Source organism: Podarcis tiliguerta, assembly GCF_965153285.1.
Source record: "Podarcis tiliguerta genome assembly, chromosome: 1".
In the NCBI taxonomy this organism is placed as follows: Eukaryota; Metazoa; Chordata; class Lepidosauria; order Squamata; family Lacertidae; genus Podarcis; species Podarcis tiliguerta.
The window spans coordinates 55,558,978-55,584,855 of NC_139534.1; the positions used below are offsets into that span (position 1 = coordinate 55,558,978).

At 46.4% G+C, this 25,878-nt stretch overlaps 1 protein-coding gene across 1 annotated transcript; it reads right to left on the reverse strand.

Moving 5' to 3' along the window:
- Positions 1–8,063: 8,063 nt before the first annotated feature.
- On the reverse strand, positions 8,064–10,836 carry MPEG1 (macrophage expressed 1). Its single transcript, XM_083416206.1, has one exon. It carries the CDS (start codon positions 10,763–10,765, stop codon positions 8,615–8,617), a length of 2,151 nt encoding a protein of 716 aa, XP_083272332.1. The 5' UTR covers positions 10,766–10,836; the 3' UTR covers positions 8,064–8,614.
- Positions 10,837–25,878: the final 15,042 nt, after the last annotated feature.

The window sequence follows — 25,878 nt, forward strand, 5'->3', positions numbered from 1 at the left end:
ATGCTTCACCCTAGCCTATTTAATTGACAAATATGCCAAAAAATCCCGTGGGGTGCTATACGCAGCCTTTATTGATCTAAAGGCTGCCTTCGATTCAATTCCACGTGCAAGACTCTGGGACAAATTGAGCACATCAAGTATAGACAAAAGACTATTATTTCTGATCAGCTGTTTATATAAAGACACGGTGCTGCATGTAAGAACTTCGTTAAACGGCCACCTTATAGGACCAGTCCCTGTCAGCAAGGGGGTCAAGCAAGGTTGCATCCTGGCCCCAGTTCTATTCAACTTTTACATCAATGATATGGTCAACTGTTTGTCATCTCCGGACTTCCATGCCCCCAAACTGGCTGACAAATCAATATCCGTGCTTTTGTATGCTGATGATGCGATACTCCTATCTCGAACAAGAATAGGCTTAAATAGGCTCATAGGTGAATTTTCAGCATACTGTAGGAGAGAGCAACTGGCAATAAATTATCAGAAAACCAAAACCATGGTTTTTGCAAGGAAATGCAGACAGTACAGCTGGAGGATGGATGACCAGATAATTGAACAGGTTAAAGCCTTCAAATATCTGGGTATCGTTTTCCAGTCGACCGGGTCCTGGGATGCCCATCAAAAATATGCCAAAGAAAAAGCAGCTCAAAGTATTAAGATGCTGTCGCGCTTTTTCTACACGAAGGGGGGCAGATACACCCCAGCAGCCTTTGAAGTCTTCCAAGCAAAACCTCTGGCGCAGTTACTGTATGGGGCACAAATCTGGACGGGGAACCACTGCTCCAGTCTTGAAACTGTTCAGTCTAAATTTCTAAGGCAGATACTCGGCGTCCCCTCCTGTGTTCCAAACGCTGCTTTACGACTCGAGGCCTGCCTTCCATCTGTAGAAACTCAGACCTGGCAAAGAACACTCAACTATTGGCTTCGTCTTAATTTAAATCCATCTGGTCTACTGCCTCTAGTAATGCAAGACCCTCATAAAAGCATGTGGTTCAAAACTGTGCATCAAAAACTCCTTACATGCGGTCTGCATTCGCAATCCCTATTATCAATGGGCCTCATTAAAGCAAAGAGTCTAATAGGCCAGCGCCTGAAAGACATTGAACGGCAAAACAACCTGACTATCTTAAAGAAACTGTGCCCATGGTATACCTACTATCACCCTTCCCATTTTGACTCTCCAGCTTCATATTTGTTTAAATTAACCATCCCAAAATACAGACGTGCCTTTACATTGGCTAGATGGGATGTTCTTCCCTCTGCCGTACTCGAAGGTCGTTACCAAAAGACTCCATTTGAAAAACGACTCTGCCCATGTAGAGATGGTAACACGGAAACAGTGTCCCACGTCCTCCTATCCTGCCCCCTTTACAAAGACCTAAGGAATGAGATTATTACTCCACTCATTCTCCCCAACCCTGGCCGCTCACAGGACATTATACTGTTTTTTCTCTTATCTGATACGGATAGTCAGACAACAGAGAAGGTCGCGAGGTACATCGAGAGAGCTATGAAATTGAGGGCCACCATCTGAGTGAAAGACTTGTTCATCTGACGGACCTCCTTCTGTTTGTTCTTATCCTCCTTTTATTCTCAGTTTATTTTATTTTTAAATTCTTGCATAGCTGTGGCCTGTTGGCTTTGCTAATAAAGTTCTGATTCTGATTCTTCTCTTGGATGCATTCTAAACTGGGTCAGCTGTAGGCAAGCCCTTGCATCTGACTCAAAACCTGGATGAGCAGAATAACGGAATCACAGCCGGTATCTATACTGCATTAGGTGGATGCAGGAAACCCCTTGCTTCCCTGCAAGTTGGCATATTGGATCTGGGCCACACTTGCCTCTGGATAAAAGTCAGTCCATTCCAGACTGAGGCTGGGAAAGTACACATTATATACCTTTAAAGCACATTTGCAGCCCTGTCTTTGGGGCCCTGTAGTTCACCCCTCACAGAGTGAACATTCCCAGCAACCTCTGGCAAACTACAGTGCCCAGAATTCTTTGAGGGAAAGACTGTGCTTAGAATGTGCCTTGGAGGCATGCTATGCAGGCAGCCCAAGTCTTGCTCCTGTGGCTGGATCTGCCTGATCCAGCTGGGCTCCTGGACTTCACTAGGGTTTAGGTCAGGCCTCCCTGTCTCAATTGCATTTACTTCTCTCCAGACCAATACAGAGCCATGTGCCCCGATCTCTCTCTCTGTTTGTGAATTGCATCCCAGGGGGGTTGTTTTATGTCCGATCTGTTTCTGTTGTGGGTTGGAATGAGAGGCTTTACAGAAGTGGTGGCAGGCAAGACACTTTCAGGTTTTGCCTCCTCACACTCCTGAGGTGGGTTCTTTTGAACTGTTTGTATGGGGGAGTCCCCTGGATACTGATTTGAATTTATTTACCTCATGTTTGGGGGGATTGTCGTATATATGTATATATTTATATATATATTTGTAATGTATGAGAAAGGCTTTGAGGCTAGGATGTGTAATACAATGGTACCTAAGTTAGACCTGGAGGCTAAGCGCAGCTTGTGATACAGTTTGCCATGACACAGAGCAGGGGGCGTCCGTGTGGGGCCCTCCCAGAAGTGTGTTTTTTTTCTTCCTGAACTACAACTCCCATCATCCCTGACTGTTGGCCATAGCAGCTGGGGTCGATGGGAGCTGGAGTCATGCGGCACCTGCAGGGCACCACATTGGCTCTCCCAGGAAGAGTGACAGCCCTTTTCGAACGGCTGTGCCATTTGGGTCCCTGCCCTTCCCTACCCACCCCTGATATTTGAATAAAATATTCTTTTTTGTATGCGCGAAGACCTTAATAACCCATGTGAAATCTCTGTAGGGCAGGCTCGGGTGAGAAAATAAAAGAGATGGAAAGTGTGAGAGAGAGCATGTGGGAATAGGAAGGAGCACGTCTGTAGAGATGCCTGACTGCATGCTTGTCTGGTTTGGTGGCGGCAAGGTGTGTGTGAATGTGGAGGAGCCCAGAGACATCACAAGGGTTGTTAAGTGTGCTGTGATTTTTTAAAGAGGCTCTTAATAAATCATCGGTGGCTCCTGGGTACATGTCACCTGGAGAATCTCCTCTTTCTTTCTCATCAACACTCCTCTCAAGAACATGTTAGCATTCAGCTAGGTTTTACTTGGAATAGACGTATTGACATTAATGGTCCTAACTTAGTCATCGTCAACGGGTTTATTGTGTGTAAAACTTGGTTGAGTGCCAGTCTAAGCTTTTTAATTTTTAACTCAGTTACTACATCATCATAAAAAATAATAATTTAAATTTACCGTATTTTTCGCCCCATAGGACGCACTTTTTCCCCTCCAAAAATGAAGGGGAAATCTGGGTGCGTCCTATGGGGCGAATGCAGGCTTTCGCTGAAGCTTGGAGAGCGAGAGGGGTCGGTGCACACCGACTCCTCTCGCACTCAAGGCTTCAGGAAGACATCCGCAGCCTAGGCAGCTCTGCGGGAGTTCCCGCAGGGCTGTCTAGGCTGCGGATAGCAGCCTGCTTCCCGGGGCGCCAGGCGCACTGAAAGCAGAGCGCCCAGTGCTTCGGGAACACATCCACAGCTTGTTTCCCGGAGCGCCGGACGCGCTGAAATCAGAGCACCCGGCACTTCGGGAACACATCCGCAGCCTAGGCAGCCCTGCAGGAGTTCCCACAGGGCTGTCTAGGCTGCGGATAGCAGCCTGATTCCCGGAGCGCCGGGCGCGCTGAAAGCAGAGCGCCCGGTGATTCGGGAACACATCCGCAGCCTAGGCAGCCCTGCGGGAGTTCCCCACAGGGCTCCCCTCGCTGCGGATAGTAGCCTGGCGCGCGGGGCGCCCTGAAGCAGAGCACCCCTTGCGCTGGGCAGACATCCGCAGCGTGGGGAGCCCTGCAGGAGTTCCCCGCAGGGCTCCCCACACTGTGGATAGTAGCCTGCCATCTGGTGCGCAGGGCACCCTGAAGCAGAGCGCCCCGCGCGCCAGGCAGACATCGACCAGCCCCTCAAGCTCAGGGGACAGCAGGGAGGCGCAGCGCCGCCATCCCGCTGTTCTTCGACCTGGTTCAGTTTCCCCAACCTGGTTTTGGGGGGGAAATAAAGGGGAAATTTTTTCCCTTTATTTCCCCCCCAAAAAACTAGGTGCGTCCTATGGGACGGAGTGTCCTATGGGACGAAAAATACGGTATATGCCGCTCATATGGCTTGCCACCATACATTATGTAGGGATGCCATTCAGAATAAATCTTGCCAGGCATTTCCTTCTTGGATTTCCCCCTAATAGATTTGATTTGATTGAGTGGTTCAGTTGGTGGTGGTGGGGGACCTGTTTGGGAGTTTACCCAGCCTTGTTAAACTCTCTAAATGCAACCTCTCTCTGTCCCACCCTCAAATACACACACACACACCATGGCATTCCCTCAAATGTGATTTAGCCTCCAGGATAGGGGAGAGATTTTGAAGGGCAACCTTCCAGCCACGGTCATCTCCCAACTGAAGGGAGCCAGTTTGCCTTTTATTTTACTTTTGTTTTGGCTGAGTTACTTCTTCCTTGAACTCTCCAGCCGTTGATAATTTTGTACTTCGTAGGGAATGACAAGCCTGATGTGACGCTGTTGTGGAGGGCGATGGGGGGAAGAGGGTCTCTCTTTTCCACTTTTTGTCCTCTTCAAGTCCCAAAGCAGGTTGTGGTGGGGATGCTGGTAGTGGTATTGGGGATGGGGGGGGGAGGGCAGGGTGAGGGGGAAGCCATGATGTATATTGTTTGTTTGTTGTTTGTGAACGGTGCGTTTTGCCCGTCTCTAGTTTGTTGCATTGCGTCAGGATGGCACCCTTGGGGGGGCGGGTACAACAATAAAAGGAAAACTCCACTGCCAATTTTGAAGAATGTCTCGTGTCTGTGTTTTCTGAGTCTGTGAGTCTGTCCTTTGTTCATTGTTGGTGCTTCCTGAGCAGGTGAATGTGTGCCGTTTACTTAGCTGGGAGAACATTGGCTTTCAAACAGCCACAAGGGGGAAGTTGCTTCAGGGAAAGCAAATACTTCGGCTTGAGATGAGAGTTGATGGAAAACCAACTCACTACAGTTAACACAATGTTTAGATCCAGTGAAGGACTTCTAATTCTTGGATTTTGGACAGAATCAAAATCTTTCATTTGTAAGTGTCAGGAGGGAGGGAAAGAACTGAAGGAACAAAACAGGATCATCTTGCTAAACTTCTAATTTGAGTTGGATCTAATCTTGGAATCTGTTCATACTCGCTGTTCATACTTCAGATTGCCAACTTTTTTCTGAGATACTGTGCCATTAACAGCTGCATGGCCTGCAGGAATCAAACAGGTGCACCTTCTCTTTCTCCTCTCCCAATCCTTACGATGCCGCGCTGGAGAAATTTGGACATGCTGGAGAAATTGGGAATGCCTGCCTCTGATGCAGTGATGAAAGGTGCAAAGCCTGTCAGGAAGAGGGTTAGCAACCACAAGCTCATCCCTTAGGTGAGCTTGGACTGACGGGAGCTGTGGTCTAAGACATCTGGAGGCACCAGGTTGGCAAAGGCTGCCTTAAGATCACACTGGTGAAAGTAGACTGTTCTCTCATTCCAATAAAGAACGCACAGCCGTTCTTGTCATATCTTTTCTATGTGTTGCCCTGCCAAGCACAGAATTTGCCGTGTTGGTTACCATTTGCCATTTCAATATTTTGGCTTTAAACTTAAAAAAAAAAACCCAGCAGGTTTTGAGTCTCTGCCTCTGTGGTTGCCAGGAAGAACTGGAAATTTAGTGTGTGGTGTTTTATATTAAAAACTCAGAAACCAGGGTGGGGCTCGTCTAGGCCCCGAAGGTTGAGGGGGAAGCCTCTTCACACCACTGCACAGCTACATGGGACTCCCCCACTGTTTCTTTCCTGAGCCTTCTTGGCTAGCTAATTCCCATTCCTTATTATCACATGTTTCATTGCCAAATAATTCCACACTGTGACATAGCTTGCCTAATTAGCCTCTATTTTCACTATAAGTAAATCTATACCAATATATTTCACACACCTCTAATGGCACAATTTCATTTTTCTGAGTGCAGAATCCAGAAATAGTACATAAAACACTGGCGAGTTCTAGCTGTACAAATTCTTTCCCACTGATCTACTACTTGTGTGTGGTTTCCTCTCTTTGTTTACATGAGATCTAAGTGCCTACATCCTTTCTTATGTCCTTTAAAACTGATTCCCTCCACCAGCTTGGAGAAATAAGCAATAAAGCAGAACCAAATGGGAGCAACTTGCTGAAAAAACGACGATATTCATTGATGGCTCCCTTAATACAAGACATTCATTCCCTTCAGGCATGTTGCATTGCATGTTTATGAAAAAGCACTATATATATACATATATTTTGCATTCAAGAGGGTTTTTTAAAAAAATAAAATATATTGTTATATATGGATACATGCAGTTGCCTTTACTGGATCAAATAAAACCAAAAATTCAATATACTGTTAGTAACCTGCCTTGGTTTGCAGACAAATCAGTGGCTGACTCATTGGCAGAGTCTGGAAGAAGCATTTCCTGCCATCCTTTTCCGGGAGGATATATGTTAATAGAGCATAAGCTGCTGATGGAGCACAGAGGAGCTGTTCTCAATAGAATAAAATCTTGCTAATGCACCAGGCCAGTGTGTTCAAAGATGCACTTGTGGGGGGAGGAAATCCTTTTGCCGAAAGAGAAAAAACCCTTGCAGCTTCTTTGCCGCAAGTCAGTGCTTTTTATAGCTGAACAAGGGCTGAATCTTGAAGTTACTTGCATTCTCTCTTCACATCCCCCTTTTCTATTCTGCCACTGCCCCGGGCTTTGTGTGCATGTGACAATATAAGCATGCTGCCTCTCCCATCTGAACAGCTCAAAGTGTTTCCCCAAAGTAGCTACACAGCCCCTCTCTTCTACCTGAGAAGTAAAACTAGGACTTGCACAAGGTGTTACCCTGGTATTGTTTCTACAGCAGTGCTGGTAAAAAAAGTAAAGAATGCAGAGCCTGCTCTGCCTGACAGTGTGTGGTGGTGGTGGAGTGTCCTTGTTAAGCTGCACCCTTTTAAACCTAAAATCCTGTTAAGCTTTTACAACTTCTTTACACTGGGCGGGGAGCCTTTTTCAGCCTAAGGGTCTTCTCCTGTCCTGTCATCATCAACCCTTCATGACACCCCATGGGACCACCATCTTAACCTTGTTTGCAGTACAGGCAGGTATCCTCAAGGAAGGTGAATTTAGGTGCTGTGTGTGACTGTGTATCCCATGGGGGGAAAGGTTAAGCTGAGGCCCTCCAGAGGTTGCTGGACTCCAGCTCTGATCATCCCTGGCCATTGGCTGTGCCAGCTTGGGCTGATGGGATTGGGAGTCGGACAGCATCTGGAAGGCCACACCTCTGTTGTAGTCTAACCCCCAGGAAAAGGCATGTGCCCCTTATGCCCATAGATGAGGTGGGGGGGGGGGACTCCTGTCAGAAATGCAACGCCACAAATGCCCACTCACACTACCTACTCTCTGCAGTCAGAAACATCATAGCCAGACACTGGAGGAACCTGTCAAAAATAAACATGGGACGCTGGTATCAAGTACTATGGGAAACGGCCTTATTAGAAAAGCTAACCAATAGACTGAAACTGACATGGGGAGAAATAGAAGAGGATGCCTTCACCCCAGTATGGCTCCCCTTTATCACAAACACAGCCCAACAAGACAACCATAAGAATGACAGCATGTGAATCAATATGGCTAACTTAACCCAACAATGCCCCCCCACACACAAACAAATCCCACTGCAGCCAACCAAAGACAATCAGCCACACACTGTGCCACCCCCAACCTCTCTCACCACCAAGGAAACATAACAAGCGAATAGAAAGAGAACCTACCCAAGTGACGCTGACACAAAACCCCACACAGGCACTAAGGAAAATAATATAAGCTTTACCACCTCATCCCCTCTCACCCCCCTTTTCTTCCCAACTCTAAACTGCATATAACACCAATGACTCACAAAAAATGTAGAAACTGATCTGTAGAAAACACAGCCTGAAGAAAGAGACAATGTGTGTGCTTTTGTAAACAAAGAAAATGTTTAATAAAAATCATTTTAAAGCAAAAAAGAATGCTGGAGAGCTGCTGCTTGTTGGAAGAGGCACTTCTGATCTCGGTGGACCAAAGGATTCAGCTAAGTATAAGGCAGCTTCCCAATGCCCTGGACCTAATGGAAAATGCCTGTGGGAGCTGCTGAAAAGTCAGAGAAGAGGAACAAGAGACAGTAGGAGGAAGAAGCTCATAGCCATGCACTTGCAGCAAAGCACATTAACATACACTAACCTTCTTTGAACTACAGTTCCCACCAGCTCCTTCCAGTGTAGCCAACAGTCAGGACCATGGGTGTTCTAGTCCCAAACAGCTAGAGGGTAGCAGGTTGGGGGTGACTGACATACAGCAGCATTCAAGTGTCCCTCCATATGTTGCTGGACTACTACTCCCATCATGCTGGCTGGAGCTGATGGGAGCTGGAGTCCAACATCATCTTCAGGGCCACAGGTCCCCATCCTGATGTAATTGATAGTAACACACACACACACACACACACACACACACACACACACACACACACTACACTGTTTGTCTTTCCTGTTCCTGCTCAACCTCTATTTCGCCCATGAAATCACAGGCATTGTTGCTTGAGGTCAAACGCCTCTCCTCTTCCCCGATGTTTTTGTACTCCCTTTTCTTGTACCTCCTGCATCCATAGACCGACAGGCCAATCAGGATGGCCAAGCCAGTGGTGGCACCAACAGTGACCCCTGCTGTCTCTCCACCTGAGAAGCTCCCACCAGCAGCGTTTACGTTGTGCAGATCGGCAGGGCTGCCTATCTTCCACATCTGGGTCTGGGTGTCCTTGATCCAAACCTGGTCACCATGGCTGTTCATCACCAGGACGGTGTTGGTGGCAATTAAGCTCATGACAGGTTTGCGAGTGAAGGGAGGGAGCCGGGCTTGGGGTAAAGCCCCTTCTGTGAAACGCCCTGCCTGGACACAGTATTGCACTTCACAGCCATCACTGATCAGAGCCAGGTGCTGGCCAAACCCTGCTGGGCACCTCTTGGAGTAGGGGTCATCATCTGTTCCACGGTGGTGTCCCGTCAGCGGGTTTCCTACCTCGCAACTGAAGAACCCCCCAAAAGGAATAGCGTTCCTCTGTGCCCGAGCATCGTTGCTGACGCAGATTACGAGCTGGTCCAAGAGCTTCAGCTGGTAATAGTTGGAGGGACAGGACTGACTGTTGGTCATGGGGTTGGGGCTCTGGGCACTAAAGAGGCCTCCAAAAAGGAACCCTGACTGTTGAGGGACGGAGTTTCTTGCTGCACACCAATAGGAGCTGAACTGGACCATGGAAGGGGTGAAAACATCGTTGCAAACCTGTCCGCAGAATATCCACAGCGTGCAATCCTGGTGGCACTCCAAGTGGCTATAGCCTTCCTCAAGTAGCTGGGAGCGCAGTTTGATTGCGTCATAACCCTTGGGGCAAGAGAAGTCTCCAGTGAGTGGGTTCCTCTGCTCCAGGTCTTGGCAGAGCACAGCAGCATCAGGACCTTCCAGCTGAGCACACTCCTGGTAGACTCCACCAAAGGTGAAGTTGGTCATTGTCCCTTCACAGCTCCCATCATCCATGTTGGCATAGAAGTTGAAGTTGGGCGAGGCAGGGTCAATGCAGCCAGGGTAGGTGTTGAATGTGTAGTAACGGGAGATGGCAGATGCCACAGTCCTGGACAATTTCTTCACGGTGGGGGTGGGCAATCCCGGCAGATTTCCTGGGGTGATGAAGAATGGCAGAGGCAAGCCTGAACGGTCAACAGCCACCAGCTGGTTGGTGGTGCTCTCCTGCCAAGTTTTCAGGGTAATGCCAGGGTAAAATGGTACCCCGCCAATACTCTCCACCCTGGAGCTGGTGAGGTTGTCCTGATACTGCTGGGTGAAAGCGTTTTCTGTCGCCACTGAAGTGCTAATGTCAAAGTGGAGCATTTTGCGGAAAGAGGCCCCAGCCGCAGCTGTGACAGAAATTCTCGAGGACCTGCCATCTTTCACAAAGGAGGACTTCACTTGGTCCTCCTGGATGAGGCTGGCTCCAGCATCAACTCCCGTGATAACGTGAGTGCCGTAGTTTAGGACCAAGATCTCTGCCAAGTAGTCAGCCATTCGTGTGTGGTTGTTCTCCAGATAGCTAGCAATGGTGACAAGCTGCCGCTGGAAGCCTTCATCTAACATTGCACCAGGGTTGAATTTCACAGTGTACATCAAATTCCTGACCTGAACCCTGGTGGTCACAGCCTGATCTCTCACTTGGTGGGTTTTCATCCTGCGGAAGTCAGTGGAGAACTTTCCGTTGATAGAAAGAAAGGACACCTCTGCATTGATGGAAACGGAGGTGGCACACTGGTAATCCATCCAAGACTCTATGATCTCTGAGTTCATCTCCAGGGAGCTCTGTTTACGGGCGATGGCAAAAAACCCATTGGGGATGAAATAAGCCCCATCTTCCGTAGTGCTGCACAAGGAGTAGTTTAGGCTGATCACTCTTGCCATATCCAGATTCCTCAGGTTATCCCAACCACCTCCAGGAAGAACTTCCAGTGCAGGAAGATTCAAGACCTGTTTGCATGCCTGGAATCCAGTGACAGAAGGACGGCACGAGGGTGATTCCTGTGCCCGACATACCCAAGTTATGAGCGTCAAGGAGAGAACGATCCCTGTCCAAGTACTCATGGCTCGACCAGTGTAGAGGAAAAGCTAGCATCTGAATGGTCTCAATGTGCTTCTCTCTCTACTGCTGGTAAAGGCTTCCTTCTTTTTATGCTAAGGTTAATCATTTAAAGAGGAAGCAAAACTATTCTGCTTTATACGGTACTTTCTCTTTCTCAGATTGGACAAACTTTAGAGCAGCCTCTGATAGGCTTACAGCACAATAAGAAATATAACTGGGGCATATTTGCAGAAATCTGTTTCCTTGTAGCTTTACTGAGCAGGTATTATGCAGGTTCAGGAAGAGGCACCTAGAACCAGGCAGCAACAGTTTCAATACATTGGCCCCCAAACAATAGCAGCTTTGCTGGAATCCAGAGGCAGATCTACTATGAAACTAATGAAGTTTAAACTTCAGGGCCCCTAATCCCAGAGGGGCCCCAGAGCCGACTTTAGTCCACATTGCTTAAAATGTTTGCGTCTAGCAGACCAAAGCTGAGTTGTGTGACTGAAAACTACAAAGAATAGGATTTTTTTTTATTCACACCAGTGACTTTGACCTGGGAGACAATCCAGTACAGAAATTGTAATCAAAATCTGAGATGTAGTACAGTAGTTGTTGTTTTTTTTAATGTGATGGTTGAACAACCCCATTAAAGAAGATAACAGTGGTTACTCAGACCTTGTTGCTGGTTGCAAAGGGACCCCCATAACAGTTCAAACTACAGGGCCCCCAAAATGTCAGTCCACCACTGATAGAACCCACCATTTCTTATTCTCTCCAGAATTGTCTTAGCAACTTTTCTGGACAAATGGAAGCGGTTCCTTTAATAGCATAAGAAGAGCCTTGTCTGGATCAGGAAGATGGGCCACCAAGTCCACCATCCTGTTCTCTCAATAACCTAAAGCAGGACCTGAGTGAAACAGCACTCTGCCCACTTGCGATTCCCAGCAACTGGGAAACTTCCTTGGTGCCATGTCACATCACATGCTCATTCTCCACCAGCCACGTTCAGAACTTCCTCCCACACCAAAGCTGACCACCGATAATGGCCAAGGTGATCTGATGCGCTGATTCCTTGGCATCTGTTTTTAGTGCAACCAACACACAGCCGAGGAAGAATTTAAATAAAGGAAGAATTTAAATAAAAAGACAGAATGGCTCATAACTCTATGTGAGAGAATGGGCTTTGTGCCACGGGAAAAGAGAGAAAGAAGCTATGACTTTCTTTCTTTGTAGTGACAGGAAGCAGCCATTTCTTATTTCTGCCTGGTGCCTTATAGTAAGAATTGCCAGGACAATGTTCAGAAGAATGGTTGTGGTAAGGGTTAGTTGACTGTGAATGGATGCTTTCTGGTCTGATTTCCTGACTATGCACCATGATAAAACACAATACAGTATATCAGGGGTCAGCAAACTTTTTCAGTCCAATGTCCCTCAGACCTAGTGGGGGGCCGGAATATATTTTGAAAAAAAAATAATGAATGAATTCCTAAGCCCCACAAATAACTCAGAGATGCATTTTAAATAAAAGGACACGTTCTACTCATGTAAAAACACGCTGATTCCCAGACCATCCGCGGGCCAGATTGAGAAGGCGATTGGGCCGGATCTGGCCCCTGGGCCTTAGTTTGCCTACCCATGCTGTATATTATACATTCGTCTCTTTGGAATTACCCAACTGGGTTTTTGTTTCCTTGTTTGTTCTTTGTTGATGTGATACGCTTCTGGGGTGGGGCTCCAGTTCAGATTGTTGCACGTAACCTCTTCCCCACAGCCTTGTGAGTAAAAAAGTGGAACTGAATCTGTTGCCAGCAGAAATGAAAGTGCAAGTGTTCCAGTCTCAGTTTGCAGTTGAAATATGTATGGGGGTGGGGGGCAGACAACAAAAGGGGGAAGGAACAGTCTGAATGGGAGGTGAGACTTGACATAAGTTGTTTTTACTTCATAATCTAATCATGCGATAGCCTTGATTTGAAATATTGCAACAGCCCCATTCATTTAAAAATGACTTTTAATCATTGTTTCCCTGTAGCAATTTGGTGCCACAAATAAAGGACAGGGGTTTTACTCGCTCCTGTATCATTTTGTCCTATTATTTCTAACTTCCTCATTTCAGAACAGATTGGGGCTGAGAAAGATTCAAAAGCAGAAACTGAAGCATGCGGTTAGTCCTCACAGCTGGTGACTTACTCATTTCTGCTATTGTGTTCTGACCATTTCTAACAAGGTGGAAGTGAAATGATTCTTGAAATCTGAGGTAGCCAGCCTGGTGCTCTGCAGATGTTGTGGACGACACTACAACTCCCATGATCCATGCTCCTTGGTCATGCTGGCTGTGGCAGATAGGATTTCTAGTCCACCCCTGGTGGGCACCGTATGGGCTGCCGCAGCTGTAGGTCAAACAGTTAGTTCAGTTCATCCCTCTAAGTTTGATCTCGCTTGTGAGGTAAGCACAGGAGACTGGCGCATGAGGGCAAATGGAGCACTGCCCACTAACCTCAGTCTGCCCTCCATCAGCCCCCACCTGCCTGCCTTCTTACAACTGCCCATCAGCTTCCTCTACCAGTCTCAGTGTTGCTCTTATGGAGTGCCACAGCAGAGCTGTCTTTCTCATAGGGCTTAGTGGTGCATTGTGCCAGGGCGCCGGCCTCTCAGGGGCACCCCAGCAAGTGGGGGAACAGTGTGGCTTTGCTGCCGGCCTCCCCTTTCCCTGCATGCCCGTCAGCTGCGCCCCACCCAGTGGCATAGCGTGGGTTGTCAGCACCCGGGGCAAGGCAAGTAATTTGCGCCCCCGAACCCGTGGATTTTAGTAGGGGCAGAGAGCTGCAAGTGCGAGCGCCACCCCCAGATGTTGCACCCGGTGCGGCCGGCCCCCCTGCACCCCCCACGCTACGCCACTGGCCCCACCAACCATATGGCTGGCGGGCGCCCAGCTTCCCTCCCAAGCCTCCTTGGGAGGAGAGCGATCCCTGCAGAGGAGGCTTGGGAGGGAAGCTGTGGTCTCCTCCTGTGGAGGCTTGGGAGGGGTGCGACTTCACTCCCAAGCCTCTGCAAAGCTTGCTCTCCCGCAGCGGCAGGCATGGGGGAGAGTCCCCCCCCCCCCCGGATGGCGGGCAGTGCGCAGCTACGACCACCCCAACACTATCCGTGGTAATTTGGGGCACCCCGGTGCCGCATCTGCTAAAGATGGCTCTGTGCCACAGCATGTCTTCTTGGTTTCAGCAAGATCTCACGAGACGTCCACAAGATCTCGTGAGAGGTCTGTGAGATTTCACCAAAACCTAGAAGCCACAACTTCTCCTCCCTTCTCTGGCAGTGGCAGAGGTAGGGGGGCATCCCCCAGTCACGGGGAAAGGGAGGATTGGCAGCTTTTGGCAAGATCTCATGAGAGCCCCACAATATCTTGCTGGCCACAAATGTTCTCTTCAGTTTCCAGGCAGGGTGTGGGTGTGCCTACGATAGTGCTAGAGAAGCAAGGAGAAGGGGCCGCAGTTTCCCATGAGATCCCATGAGAATCTTGCAAGATATCACTGGAACCCGGATGGGCACTGCCCCTTGTATTCTGCCACCCAGGGCAGCTGCCTCCATCTGTCTCACGGACAGGCTGGCCCTACATGGGAGAACTGATTTGGTACATTGTTGGGTCAATAGAAGTAACTCTAAAACATTTCAATGAAATATTTCTCTTCCTTCCCTGACCCCCGATTCATGGTGCAAAATCATACGAAACATTGGTTTGCACAAAATGATAAAGCAAAGTCAAAGTATGGCTTGCCAGGACCGCTTGAAGATGAAGGCTCACAGAGGGATGGTCACAGATGCTTTGCTCCTCCCTAGTCCTTCTTGTTCTTGGTATAACACACATCCAAACCATACATTTAAAAGCACATTCCCCCCAAAGAATCCTGGGAACTGGGTGCTGAGAATTATAATTGTGTGGGGGATAAACAACCCTTCACAGGGTTCTTTTGGGGAAGCCGCATCCTTTGAATGTGCAACAAATGTGCTTTCAATGTAGGGTGCTCACACGCACAGCACTTTAGCGGGAATCGTTTTTTACAATGCTGATTTCACTCTTTTAGCTGCTATTGCTCCTTACTGAGGCTTGAGCACTGTGCTTGGATGCGCTGCTGGACTAAATTTTATTTTTGATGAGTTGTCAAGCAGTCATGAGAAGTTTTTAAAACTGAGGGGTAGTATAGAAAGATTTCAAATAAATGAGTCAAAATCGGTTGCTGTCGTCTTCATCAGTAGTCTCTTGGGGTACGTTTTTGCTTCCTTCAGTCATGTGGTAAAACTATTTCTGGATTGCACAGGCAGAGCCACATGACTGCCGGCTTTCCCGTAAATTTATCTATGAAAAGTGTGCAGGGGAGGGGAGGGACCAACCAGGGAGTTGGAGTCATACAGAGACAGCTGAGCTTGGAGCTCTGAAAACATCTTTTGATTGCCGTGGGTGTATAGGGTTAGGATGCTCCCCACTGGCTTCTTCTGGTGGAGAGGAGGACCATTGATGGTGGTGGGGCTCTGCCATGAGAGAGGCCCCAGCTTCACTCTAGGGGGTGGAAAGCTACAGCAGGAGGTTCTTCTGCCAGCATTTTGGGGCAAGACACCAGGTAGACACCAAAGCCACATGGATCCTCTGAGGGGCTCAATTCTTGGGCTGCTCAGCTGTGCACAAGTCTTGATCCTTGCATGTGCATATGATCCCAGCTGATCTGCCTATCTCTCTGTACATAGTTGCATTGGCCCAGCCCCAATGGAATGAGGTGGCCACCTCAAGCAGCTGGTTTTGGGGTCCAAAAGGGGCAGCAAATTGTGTTGTTGTTGCTGCTGCTGTTGTTGTTACCTTCACAAGAAGTGCTTGTGGCTCAGGTGCCAAAACAATTTGGTCTGCCTTGAGTACAAAGCATTTTGACTTGTGGGGAGGTCCCCATTTGCTGCTGCATCACAGACAGCAAAATGTCTTGGGCTGGTCCTACATGGTCCTATACGGTGCCACTCTCTCTGAGATTGCTCTTTCTTCCTATGCACAAATACTACACGGGCCTCTGCTCATGTGGCAACACTGCTCTTCACAATCAGGTTTTCATCCAGTTTAGCTGCCATGGCTTTCTCCAAAGAACCCTGGGAACTGTAGTTTGGTGGGGATTCTCTGAGATGCCCTCACCCACTCTGAGGTGGGTGGAATAAAGGAGGGAGTGCCTGGATAGCTCAGTTGGTTAGAGCGTGGTGCTGATAACACCAAGGTTGCAGGTTCAATCCCCATTGCAGGGGTTTGGACTAGATCAGGCATAGGCAAACTCAGCCCTCCAGATGTTTTGGGACTACAATTCCCATCATCCCTGACCACTGGTCCTGCTAGCTAGGGATCATGGGAGTTGTAGGCCAAAAACATCTGGAGGGCCGAGTTTGCCTATGCCTGGACTAGAAGATCCTCAGTCCTTTCCAACTCTACAATTCTATGACTGGCCACACTGCTGTGCAGCACACTTACCACACGACTGCTTATACTGACCGGGGGGGGAAACAACTCAAATATTGCTGCCGCCACACAGAGTCCCTGAAAGAAATGAATCAAAGGCTTGGGAGCAATTGCTGTGCAGCCACAAAAAAAAACAGCCTTGTGAAGGAGCCCTCTTTGATTACTTCTCGCATATTTCATGGCTTGGAAAGACATTCAGGGGCTTAAACCCTGTCTCCAGTTAAACTCTGCCCTCACCCCCAGTGTGTTCTGGGTAAAACAAAAGCAGTGTGGAACAACAACAAATGGCTGCTTTCCTCCTCACACCCTGCTGCCCCTCCAACACAGAGCATGGCATGCTGTGATCAGGTTGGATCTTCCCTCGGTCCGTTTTTGCACCCCTCCCCCAGCAGCCTTTGGACACACTCGCAGCCCCAGCTGTTCAATGGGCACACATAATTTCCATCAGCTACAGGAAACAGGTGCTCCCAGCAGGCACAGAAGCAGTTGAGGGCTGAAAATATTGTGGAAGGGAAAGGGGGCTGGCGGGACTCCCCCCGCCACAGCCCTGACCATAAAAAAAAGGAGGCCAGAATGAGGATATGGCAACACACCGATTGTGCTGCTTTGCCACAGACTTCCACATATTGTTTCTGTCCCGTTCAGGTGATTGTCTGGTTTGGACTGCTTCTTTGAATCACTTCTTCTCCGGAGGATGACAGGAGCTTTCCCCCACCCCTGGCCAGCACAGGCCCAACACCTGCCTGAAAGTTGCTGCACTTTTCTGACCAAAATGGCCATTTTCAATTGAGATATATGCTATGACTTATTTATAGACTGCAGCATATGAATATAAAAGAAATATACAATCGAAGTGCCATAAATTAATCAAAACAATGGCAACATTGCAACACACCCATTCATCATACTTGTTGTGTGCTGGGAGCATCGGTTAACCCCCATTGCAGAGAAACAGAAAAACCACCAATTAATCCAGCCACCATCTCTCATGCTCCTCTCCCATCTCTCTTGAGAGCAGGTTCTACCAGCAGGCCAGAAAAAACCTCTCTCTCCCTCTGCAGCAAACGAGCCAGCAGCAAAAACACTCATAAGCGCCATATTATAATAACCGCAGCATGCAACGCCAGTCCCCTTCTGCCTCTTGCTTTGCGTGGGTGGGGAGCAAGGTCAACAACAGCTGGCCCTCACCCTGGAGCCGGAAACAGCTTCCCTCTCCCTTTGCTACGGCTGCGCACACTCACCATACATTGAAGCAGGTTGAAGCACTGTCCCAGCCCACCCGCCTGCCCCCCAATCCAGGGGAAAACCTCACAGAACTATAATTAAAGTTATAGCATGTACTCAGCCCTTGCATAGAGAAGCCTGGTGTTTGGGGATGGCTACATATCCTCCAACATTCCTCAGGTGAAAATATGGACATTTCTCACTCCCCTCAACTGATGTTCCTTGACACCCCCATGTCCGTCCCCTCCCCCCCACCCACAGAGCATTTCCACCAATGGGACACAGCACACACACCCTCCACCTGAGAAAACTCCTTAATCCCTATTCTATTCATCATTGTCAAACCTTTATTGGCATCACACACAAACATTCAGAATAAATAGGCCAGTGCGATCTTGTCACCATTTCAATAATACAGTCATTTGCCAAAGGGAAGAAGAGGCGAGCAATCTATTTCATCTCTGTGGGTCTCCAGCAAGGGCAGGATCCTGTAGCGTACTTCGGTGACAAAAAATCAAATAGAGGAACTTAGCTACTGTCTTGGTGAGCTCCTGGATTCCACCTATTCTATTCTATTCTATTCTATTCTATTCTATTCTATTCTATTCTATTCTATTCTATTCTATTCTATGGTAGATTTACAAAAAGAAGAACACACCCCCAATAAATAAATTTTAGAAAGGTGCGAAATTAGATGTGGATGCACAAAGCATTTTTTTTTAATCAAGACTTCTTGCATACCCTCCAACATTTCTCCAATGAAAAGAGGAACGTCTCATTCCATAATGATAATTTTACTATTTATACCCCACAATGGGTTGCCCCAGCCACTCTGGGCAGCTTCTAACATATATAAAAACATGATAAAACATTAAATTTTAAAAAAAATATCGCTATACAGGATTGCCATCAGACTCAGGAGTCAAATAACTCCATACGCTCCAACATTTCTCTAATGAAAATAGGCACATCCTAAGGAAAAGTGGGACATTCTGATCCAATCAGAAACCGGGACGCCTTCTCTAAAGCAGGGGAAATAGGGACATTCTGGGGTCAAATTAGAAGCCAGGATCACTGTCATAATTCTGGGAGATATAATGCTAGGTTTACAACAGTGGAGCAACTGGGTCATGTGGGAGCATTTCCAGAGGACCTGTATATTAATCCCAATTCGTTTGCAGGGAGATTAGATGGCACTGGCTGTTTAAGGAGCATTTATTCTGATTTGTTTGTGGGGAGGTTAGATTACAGTGGTACCTCGGGTTAAGTACTTAATTTGTTCCAGAGGTCCGTTCTTAACCTGAAACTGTTCTTAACCTGAAGCACCACTTTAGCTAATGGAGCCTTCTGCTGCCGCCGTGCCACCGGAGCACGATTTCTGTTCTCATCCTGAAACAAAGTTCTTAACCCGAGGTACTATTTCTGGGTTAGCGGAGTCTGTAACCTGAAGTGTATGTAACCTGAAGTGTATGTAACCTGAGGTACCACTGCACGTGGCAGTCAAAGCAAAATGAGGCCGTGGACATCTCCCCCAAAGTCCTGTCCTGAAGGCACTGCTGCTTAGAAACTAGCCTGAAAGACGCTGAAAGACACTGTTGGTGAATCCCACCTCCTCAGCTTCAGTTTATCTTCTGCATTGTTTGTTTCATTAAACATTCATATTGATTTTTAATTGTATCTTTAATTGCTTTTTTATTTCTTATATTGCATTTTATTGTATTGCTATTTGAACCCTATGGAATCCAAATTGTAACATGATAACATACAAATTTACAAGAAAAGATGAGGCAATAAAAATACAGTGAAAAATTATACAGCATCTAGTGCTGCACATTACAATTGCTACAACAGGTGAAAAAATCATGAAGGGGTCTGCCAAGATGCTCAGCAATTTTCAAGTGGTCTGTGTTGCTATGATGATCACTGATTTTAATTATTATTATTATTATCTGATTGTTTCAACTAGTTGTTTTAAAGTGTGTTTACTGTTCCCCCCCCTTTTGAAAATTGCTTTGAAGTTTTTTTACAATCAAGCAGTATATAAATAGTATCAAGTAGATAAAATATGTTTTTGACATATTTGAATCTTTAGCTTCCTAAAACTTCTTGGACAGGGACGGTTTTTATAATTATTATTGGTGAAGGCCTTTTATTTAATTTTTAAATGCATTTTAAAAAAGACTATATTGCATACTTATTTTTCACTCAATACACGTAGACAGAACTTCAAATGTTCAGAAACAAACTTAAAAATAATAAATATTTTTAATAATGGGCAGTATTAATTCCAAACAAAAGGAGTAACATTTACATTAATGATTTTGTTTTGTTTTTCTTACATAGGGCGTTGGCCTTCTGCTTTGACAGTCTGTTTCTCTTTAAAGAGCTTTTAAAGGAAGCAGCTAAACATTCCAGATCCTAGCATACCATACTGGGATTGTATGGATATTGCTTTCAGAGTTTGTGTTGAAAATACAGTAAAATGTTGCCATGTATCGAAAAAAAGTCCTCCTTTATTTGTTGGGGAGACGTGTTAGAAGAAAATGCAAAAACCCCTAATCCAAATGCTTCAGCGTGATGGTGTTTCCCAAGACAGCAGGATGGTAAGCTTGCAGAGTTTGTGATACTGTGCAGTTGCACCCTCTGGTGTCATTATGACAAAACCACAGATATTGTTGGGTCCATACTTGTGCGCAGATCCACATTTCATGACTTAACTGAGTGGATCACACTGGGAGTGATGGAAGTTGCAGTCCAAAACATCTAAAGAACATCAGGTTGGCAAAAACTGATTTAACAGTAGAGTACCTATTTAGCAGATGCAATACACATTTTATTGAAATGTGTGAAGCCTACTAGAGCTTATCTACCAACAGTATCAGCAATGACCCTTACAAGACAGTGCTAACTTGTGTCCTAGAACTTGCAACACCATTCACGGTGTCCACCAGAACTGGATAGTCTTCCTGGCATGCTTGTTTTATATTTTGAACAGACCCCTTCTTTGCAGTCTGAAGTGGTACAGCCCAGGCATAGGTGGTGGAGGATACAAAGAAAAAATGAATGGGAGGTCAAATACACCATGCAGAAAAATTGGATGTGGGCCAGACTACCGGTACATATCTCTACAGTAGAGATCTACCTACAATTCTATTGGGGGGGGGGGTAGAACTCGGCAAACAGGTTTTCTAAATCAAGCCTTTTCTTCCTAAGCAAACACTGTGACAGGCACATTCAGGGTGAATGATAATAGGTCCCTCTAAAGTTCTAAGAATTGTCATATGTTCAGATTACTTTTCACCACTCCCTGTCTCTGAACTCACTGTTACAAGTTATATATACCCTGCAATTCATCTTCATGTGCCCTAAGTGAATGAGAACTGCAAAAGACCTTGGGTTTTGCTTTGTTCTGTACTTGTGAAACTAATTTGTTATTGAAGACTAAGATCAAAGCCAAGGTTGTCAAAATTACAGGCATTAGCTATTACGATCAGCAGTGCAGGCTCACTTTTATTGCAGCCTTGAAACTGTCTAGACTTCAGCAAGGGGAGCCCTGAACTGAGGAGTTTATGGATTTCAGCTGTTAGGTACTATTGCCTGTGTGGTCCCAAATTTTCCTCCATAATTTGGCACCAACATTTCACTCCTCATAAGAACCTAAGAGCAACCTGCTGGATCAGGCCAATGGTCCATTTAGTCCAGCATCTCATTCTCAGAGTGGCCAACCAGATGTCTCCAACCTTCCTGCTGCTTTTAAACATAATTTTTCAAACAGACAATCAGCGGCCACAAGTCGGACCTATGATAAAATGTTGCAGCACGGTCTACGAGTCAGGCCACAAGTGTTGCAATCCACCCTGAGACCTGAGGATGAACGGTGGGTAATTAATAATAGTAATAATACTTTGTGGACACTTTCAGGAGGTTGGTTGGTTGAGCATTTCTCCCAATTTGTTTCCAGGATGGTTGCAGGATTGCTTTCCTTACTGCAAAAAAAAATTCTAAGCAGGTTTGTTGTGCAAGGACGCCAGACCCACTTTAATTGCTGTACCTGAATTTGCCAATATGTGATCGAATCTCACTTGGAAAATGACAGTTCTCTGGAAGTACAACCTGGTTGAGGATTCCAGCCATTCCCTCTCCCAACAGGGGTCATTTGTTACATTTATCATGTCTCTTGCAGCATCTGCTTCCCAGGTAGTCTCTCATGACATGTTGGGACAGCCCTGTAGCAGCCAGGAAGTCCTGAGAAACCTGAGAGCCAACCGCTTTGGCATGGATGTTGAAGTCCCCCAGAACCAGCAATCTGGGAGTCTTCAACACCACCGCTGAGACCAGCTCTGTCAGCTCAGGCAGGGAGCCTGCTGGGCAGCGAGGCGGGAGGTAAACCAGTAGAATCATTAATCTGTCCCAATTACCCCATGCCAGGGACATGCACTCAAGATCTCTCCTCAACTGGACAGAGAAAGTATTTCTTCACACAGTGCATAGTCAAACTATGAAACTCACTCACCCAGGAGACAGACCATTTCGTGGAGGAGAGGGCTACCAATCACTCCTAGCCACGGTGGCTATGCTCTACCAGCAATGCTTCGGAATACCAGTTTATGGAAACCACAGGAGGAGAGAGTTCTCTTGTGTTCATGTTCTGCTCCTTGGTTTCCCACAGGCATCTGGTTGGCCACTATGAGAACAGGATACTGGACCACTGGCCTGATCCAGCAAGCTATTCCTATGTTCCTAAGAATGCTTTAAAGGAAAAGTCCAAAAAGTCTAAAAAATAAAGGTAAGGTCCTTGCAGCGTTTACTTTTTTCAGACGGCTTCCTTCTAGACCTCTTTTTGAAATGCTTTAAGGCTGCAGTCCTACATGCCAAGCCTACTGCCTATGAGCTGGCATGCAAAGGATTACAGTGTGAGAGATGGAGCCACTTTAGTTGTGAACCTTTTCTTACATAGAAAAGGTGTAGGAAAAAGCATGAAAGCCACTTTTGTGACAAACTCCTTTGCGTATGTTCTGTATTCGGGTTGTAGACGCAGTGGGATGCCACAGGCTACGGCAGCTTCTCCGCACATTGTGACATGTGGTGTTATTACATGTGGAAATTTAGTGTAAGCTCTCCATTTTTTCTTATATAGAAGTGATTTTTGCAGGCTGGAAAATGTGTAGGAAAGCCCTCTCAGCAGCTGTATGCAGCACTGGCTGTGTTTGTTTATTCATTTCATGACATTTTTATATCTCACTCGATTGTAATAAAACCTCAAAGCAGTTTACAGTTACTCAGGAACCACAGAATGGTGTTTCTGCATATGCTTAGAAATATTATCTGCTTTACCATTACTTCACAACTTGTAGAACTGAGCTTCTTAGTTCATGGACATGCAGTAAAGTCATCACAAGTGTGTTCACTGCAGCCACGCAAGGTATCCAATTCTGGCCAGGTTGTGAACCAATGAGGTTCTGAGCAAGGTGTGAGGAGAGTCATCTTACAGGGATGCAGCAGGTAGACGTTAGTACAGTGGTATCTTGGTTCTCAAACTTACTCCATTCCAGAAGTCCTTTCCAAAACCAAGGCGTGCTTTCCCATAGAAAGTAATGCAAAATGGATTAATTCATTCCAGATTTTTAAAAACAACCCCGCAATTCAACATGAATTTTACTATCTAACGAGACCAATGATCCATAAAATGAAAGTAATAACCAATGTAATGTACTATAAAATAAAAAAGACAGTATTGTAAATGATAAAAATTAAAATTAAATTCTTTTTCTTACCTGCACTGATGATAGTCATTGTTTGAATGGGGGGCTTTTATCCATTTCCGCAGTCACACAACCAATCAATCAATCAATCAATCGCTGAAGTGGGTTCCACACAGTCACAAAAACAAATTAACCGAAAAAGCCTCAAAAACAAAAACGCAAAATAAATAGCAAAAACAAAAGCGCCAAATACAGTGGTACCTAGGTTCTCGAAGTTAATCCGTTCCAGAAGTCTGTTTGACTTCCAAAATGTTCAAAAACCAAGGCACGGCTTCTGATTGGTGCAGGCGCCCTGGAAACAATAGCTGACAGCTATATCAGACGTTCAGCTTCTGAAAAACATTTGAAAACCGGAACACTTACTTCCAGGTTTTCAGTGTTTGGGAACCAAGGCGTTTGAGAACCAAGATACCACTGTAGATGCCAAGTAGCAAAACAAACTCAGGCACTGCAGGACTTAGGAGAGCTCCTAGGATAAATAAGGCTGGTGAGCAGGCACTACCTCTACCAGGGAAACAGAACCTGTGGCCCTCTAGATGCTGTTGGACTACAATTCCCATCATCCCCAGCGAGTTGGGTCAATAGTCAAGGATGATGGGAGTCATATTCCAACAACATCAAGGCGGGGGTGCAAAGGCTCCTCAGCCTGGATTTCTACAATGATCAGAGTCCAACTATGTGCCTGGCTTGGAGCCATGCCCTCTGGTGTCATTAGTTGGCTCCAGTGGTGTTCTCTCTTTAGAGATGTACAAGGGAGTGAAGGACCCTGAGTGAGCCAGTGATGTTGCAGAACTGCAGATTTCAGTTCTGCACTTGAGAAACTTTGCTTAAAGTCCAGCCCTCTCCCCCCGGGGTCGTCCACAGACTGTTCTCCCTTAACATTGTCCTCCGCAGTTACATTTGAGGATTGCTGAGCCCCAGAAGCTGGATCCACATCTGTATGCAAAGTCTCCAAGGACTGGTCATGATGCCCCAGTTCTGACACCTTTCCTCTCCCACAGCCTTGATTTTTGCACTGGGAAAGAAAGCATAGTATTGGTTGTGGTCTTATATTTTACTATTCTAGGGTGAGCTGTGTCATCTCCTGTAATCTAGGGAGCTCCAAGCTGGTTTTAGTAGGTTTTGGTTGTTTCAGATGTTATCATAAATATTTTGCATTGCTTTTAATATCATTTTTATTACTATGGGGGTTTTTTTGCTTCCAAATTACTGTTAATAAGCTTTTCATTCCTTGCCAGACTGGTTTACTCGCTAATGCTCCCTGTAATATGTTGGAAAGCATTTTAGTTAATTAGTGGGAATTAAGTCTGGAGGATTTTCACATAATTGATATGCACCAAGTATTCTGAGTCATAATGTGTTCTAAATCAGGATTGCTTTTGATGATCCTAATATGTAAGTAGTTCCCTTTAGCACTATAGCCTAAAGTTGTATTCTTCTGCTACTTTGTTATTTGCTGCCTGGGGCTGCCTTGGGAGGAAGGGTAGGATAGAAATTTAGGAAAGGCAGACAGAAAGTTAATTGCAAGATGTAAAAATAGATTGACTATGCTATACACCGGGGGTGGCTAACATTTATGAACCCAGGGGCCACAATCACCCTTGGCCAAACCTGGGCAGGTGTGTGCGTGTGTGTGTGTGCGCGCCCACAGGGGAGGCTACATGCAGGCAGTTAGAATGGCCAGGGCTTTTTCCAGGGGGAACTCAGGAACTCCGTTCCAGCACCTCTCAGGTGGGCACCATTGCCATCCTAAGAGAATGAGGAAGGTGTTCATGGTGAGTTCCAGCGCCTCTTTTTCTAGAAAAATAGCACTGGTCTGGCTAGCTCACCCTGTCACTTGCATATTCCCTTTCTCACACAGAGAACACATACAAGATTCACACTCATGCAGGTCACAAACACACAGCGCCTACTATTCCCCACTCATCCCATTATATGAGTGGCAGAGTGGGAGGGCACTTTAGACATACCTGGCCACCTCATGAGAAGAGAAGACTCCCTGGGAAAGACCCTGATGTTGGGAAAGATCGAGGGCACAAGGAGAAGGGGACAACGAGGAAGAGATGGTTGGATAGTGTTCTCGAAGCTACCAGCATGAGTTTGACCAAACTGCAGGAGGCAGTGGAAGACAGAAGTGCCTGGCGTGCTCTGGTCCATGGGGTCATGAAGAGTTGGACACGGCTAAACGACTAAACAACAAGCCCTCTCAAGGGCAGGAGACAGTTCTGCTAGCTCATTACACACACACACACACACACACACACCCGCCCCCATGCATAGCATCAATTGGCTGGTGGTTGCGACATCACAAACTCTGCCCACTCTCCTACTTCTCAGAACAGTTTTGCAACTTTAGAAGAACAGGTTTCCTTTTCTTTAAAGCTGGTGGTGCAATAATGTTTAGATAATTTAGCAAGTATGCAGCTCTTTAAGAAAAAAGAAGGTACACATTGTGCCCGAAGAATGGGGCAATATTAATGACTGTTGGAATCACTGGGGAAGTCCATTTTTTGCGAGGACAATGAAAGATCTGTCTTGCCATGCTGGGGGGAAGCACCACAGTTGTGTTCAACAAATGTTTGAACTCGGCTGTAGTATTTCGAAATGCAATTGCTAATTCCTATCTGTGCCCATTCGGCATAGTCCTCATACCATGACATTA

What these genes read in the sequence shown, in the direction of transcription:
- MPEG1 (XM_083416206.1), bottom strand. Translation starts at nt 10,765, where the DNA reads ATGAGTACTTGGACAGGGATCGTTCTCTCCTTGACGCTCATAACTTGG.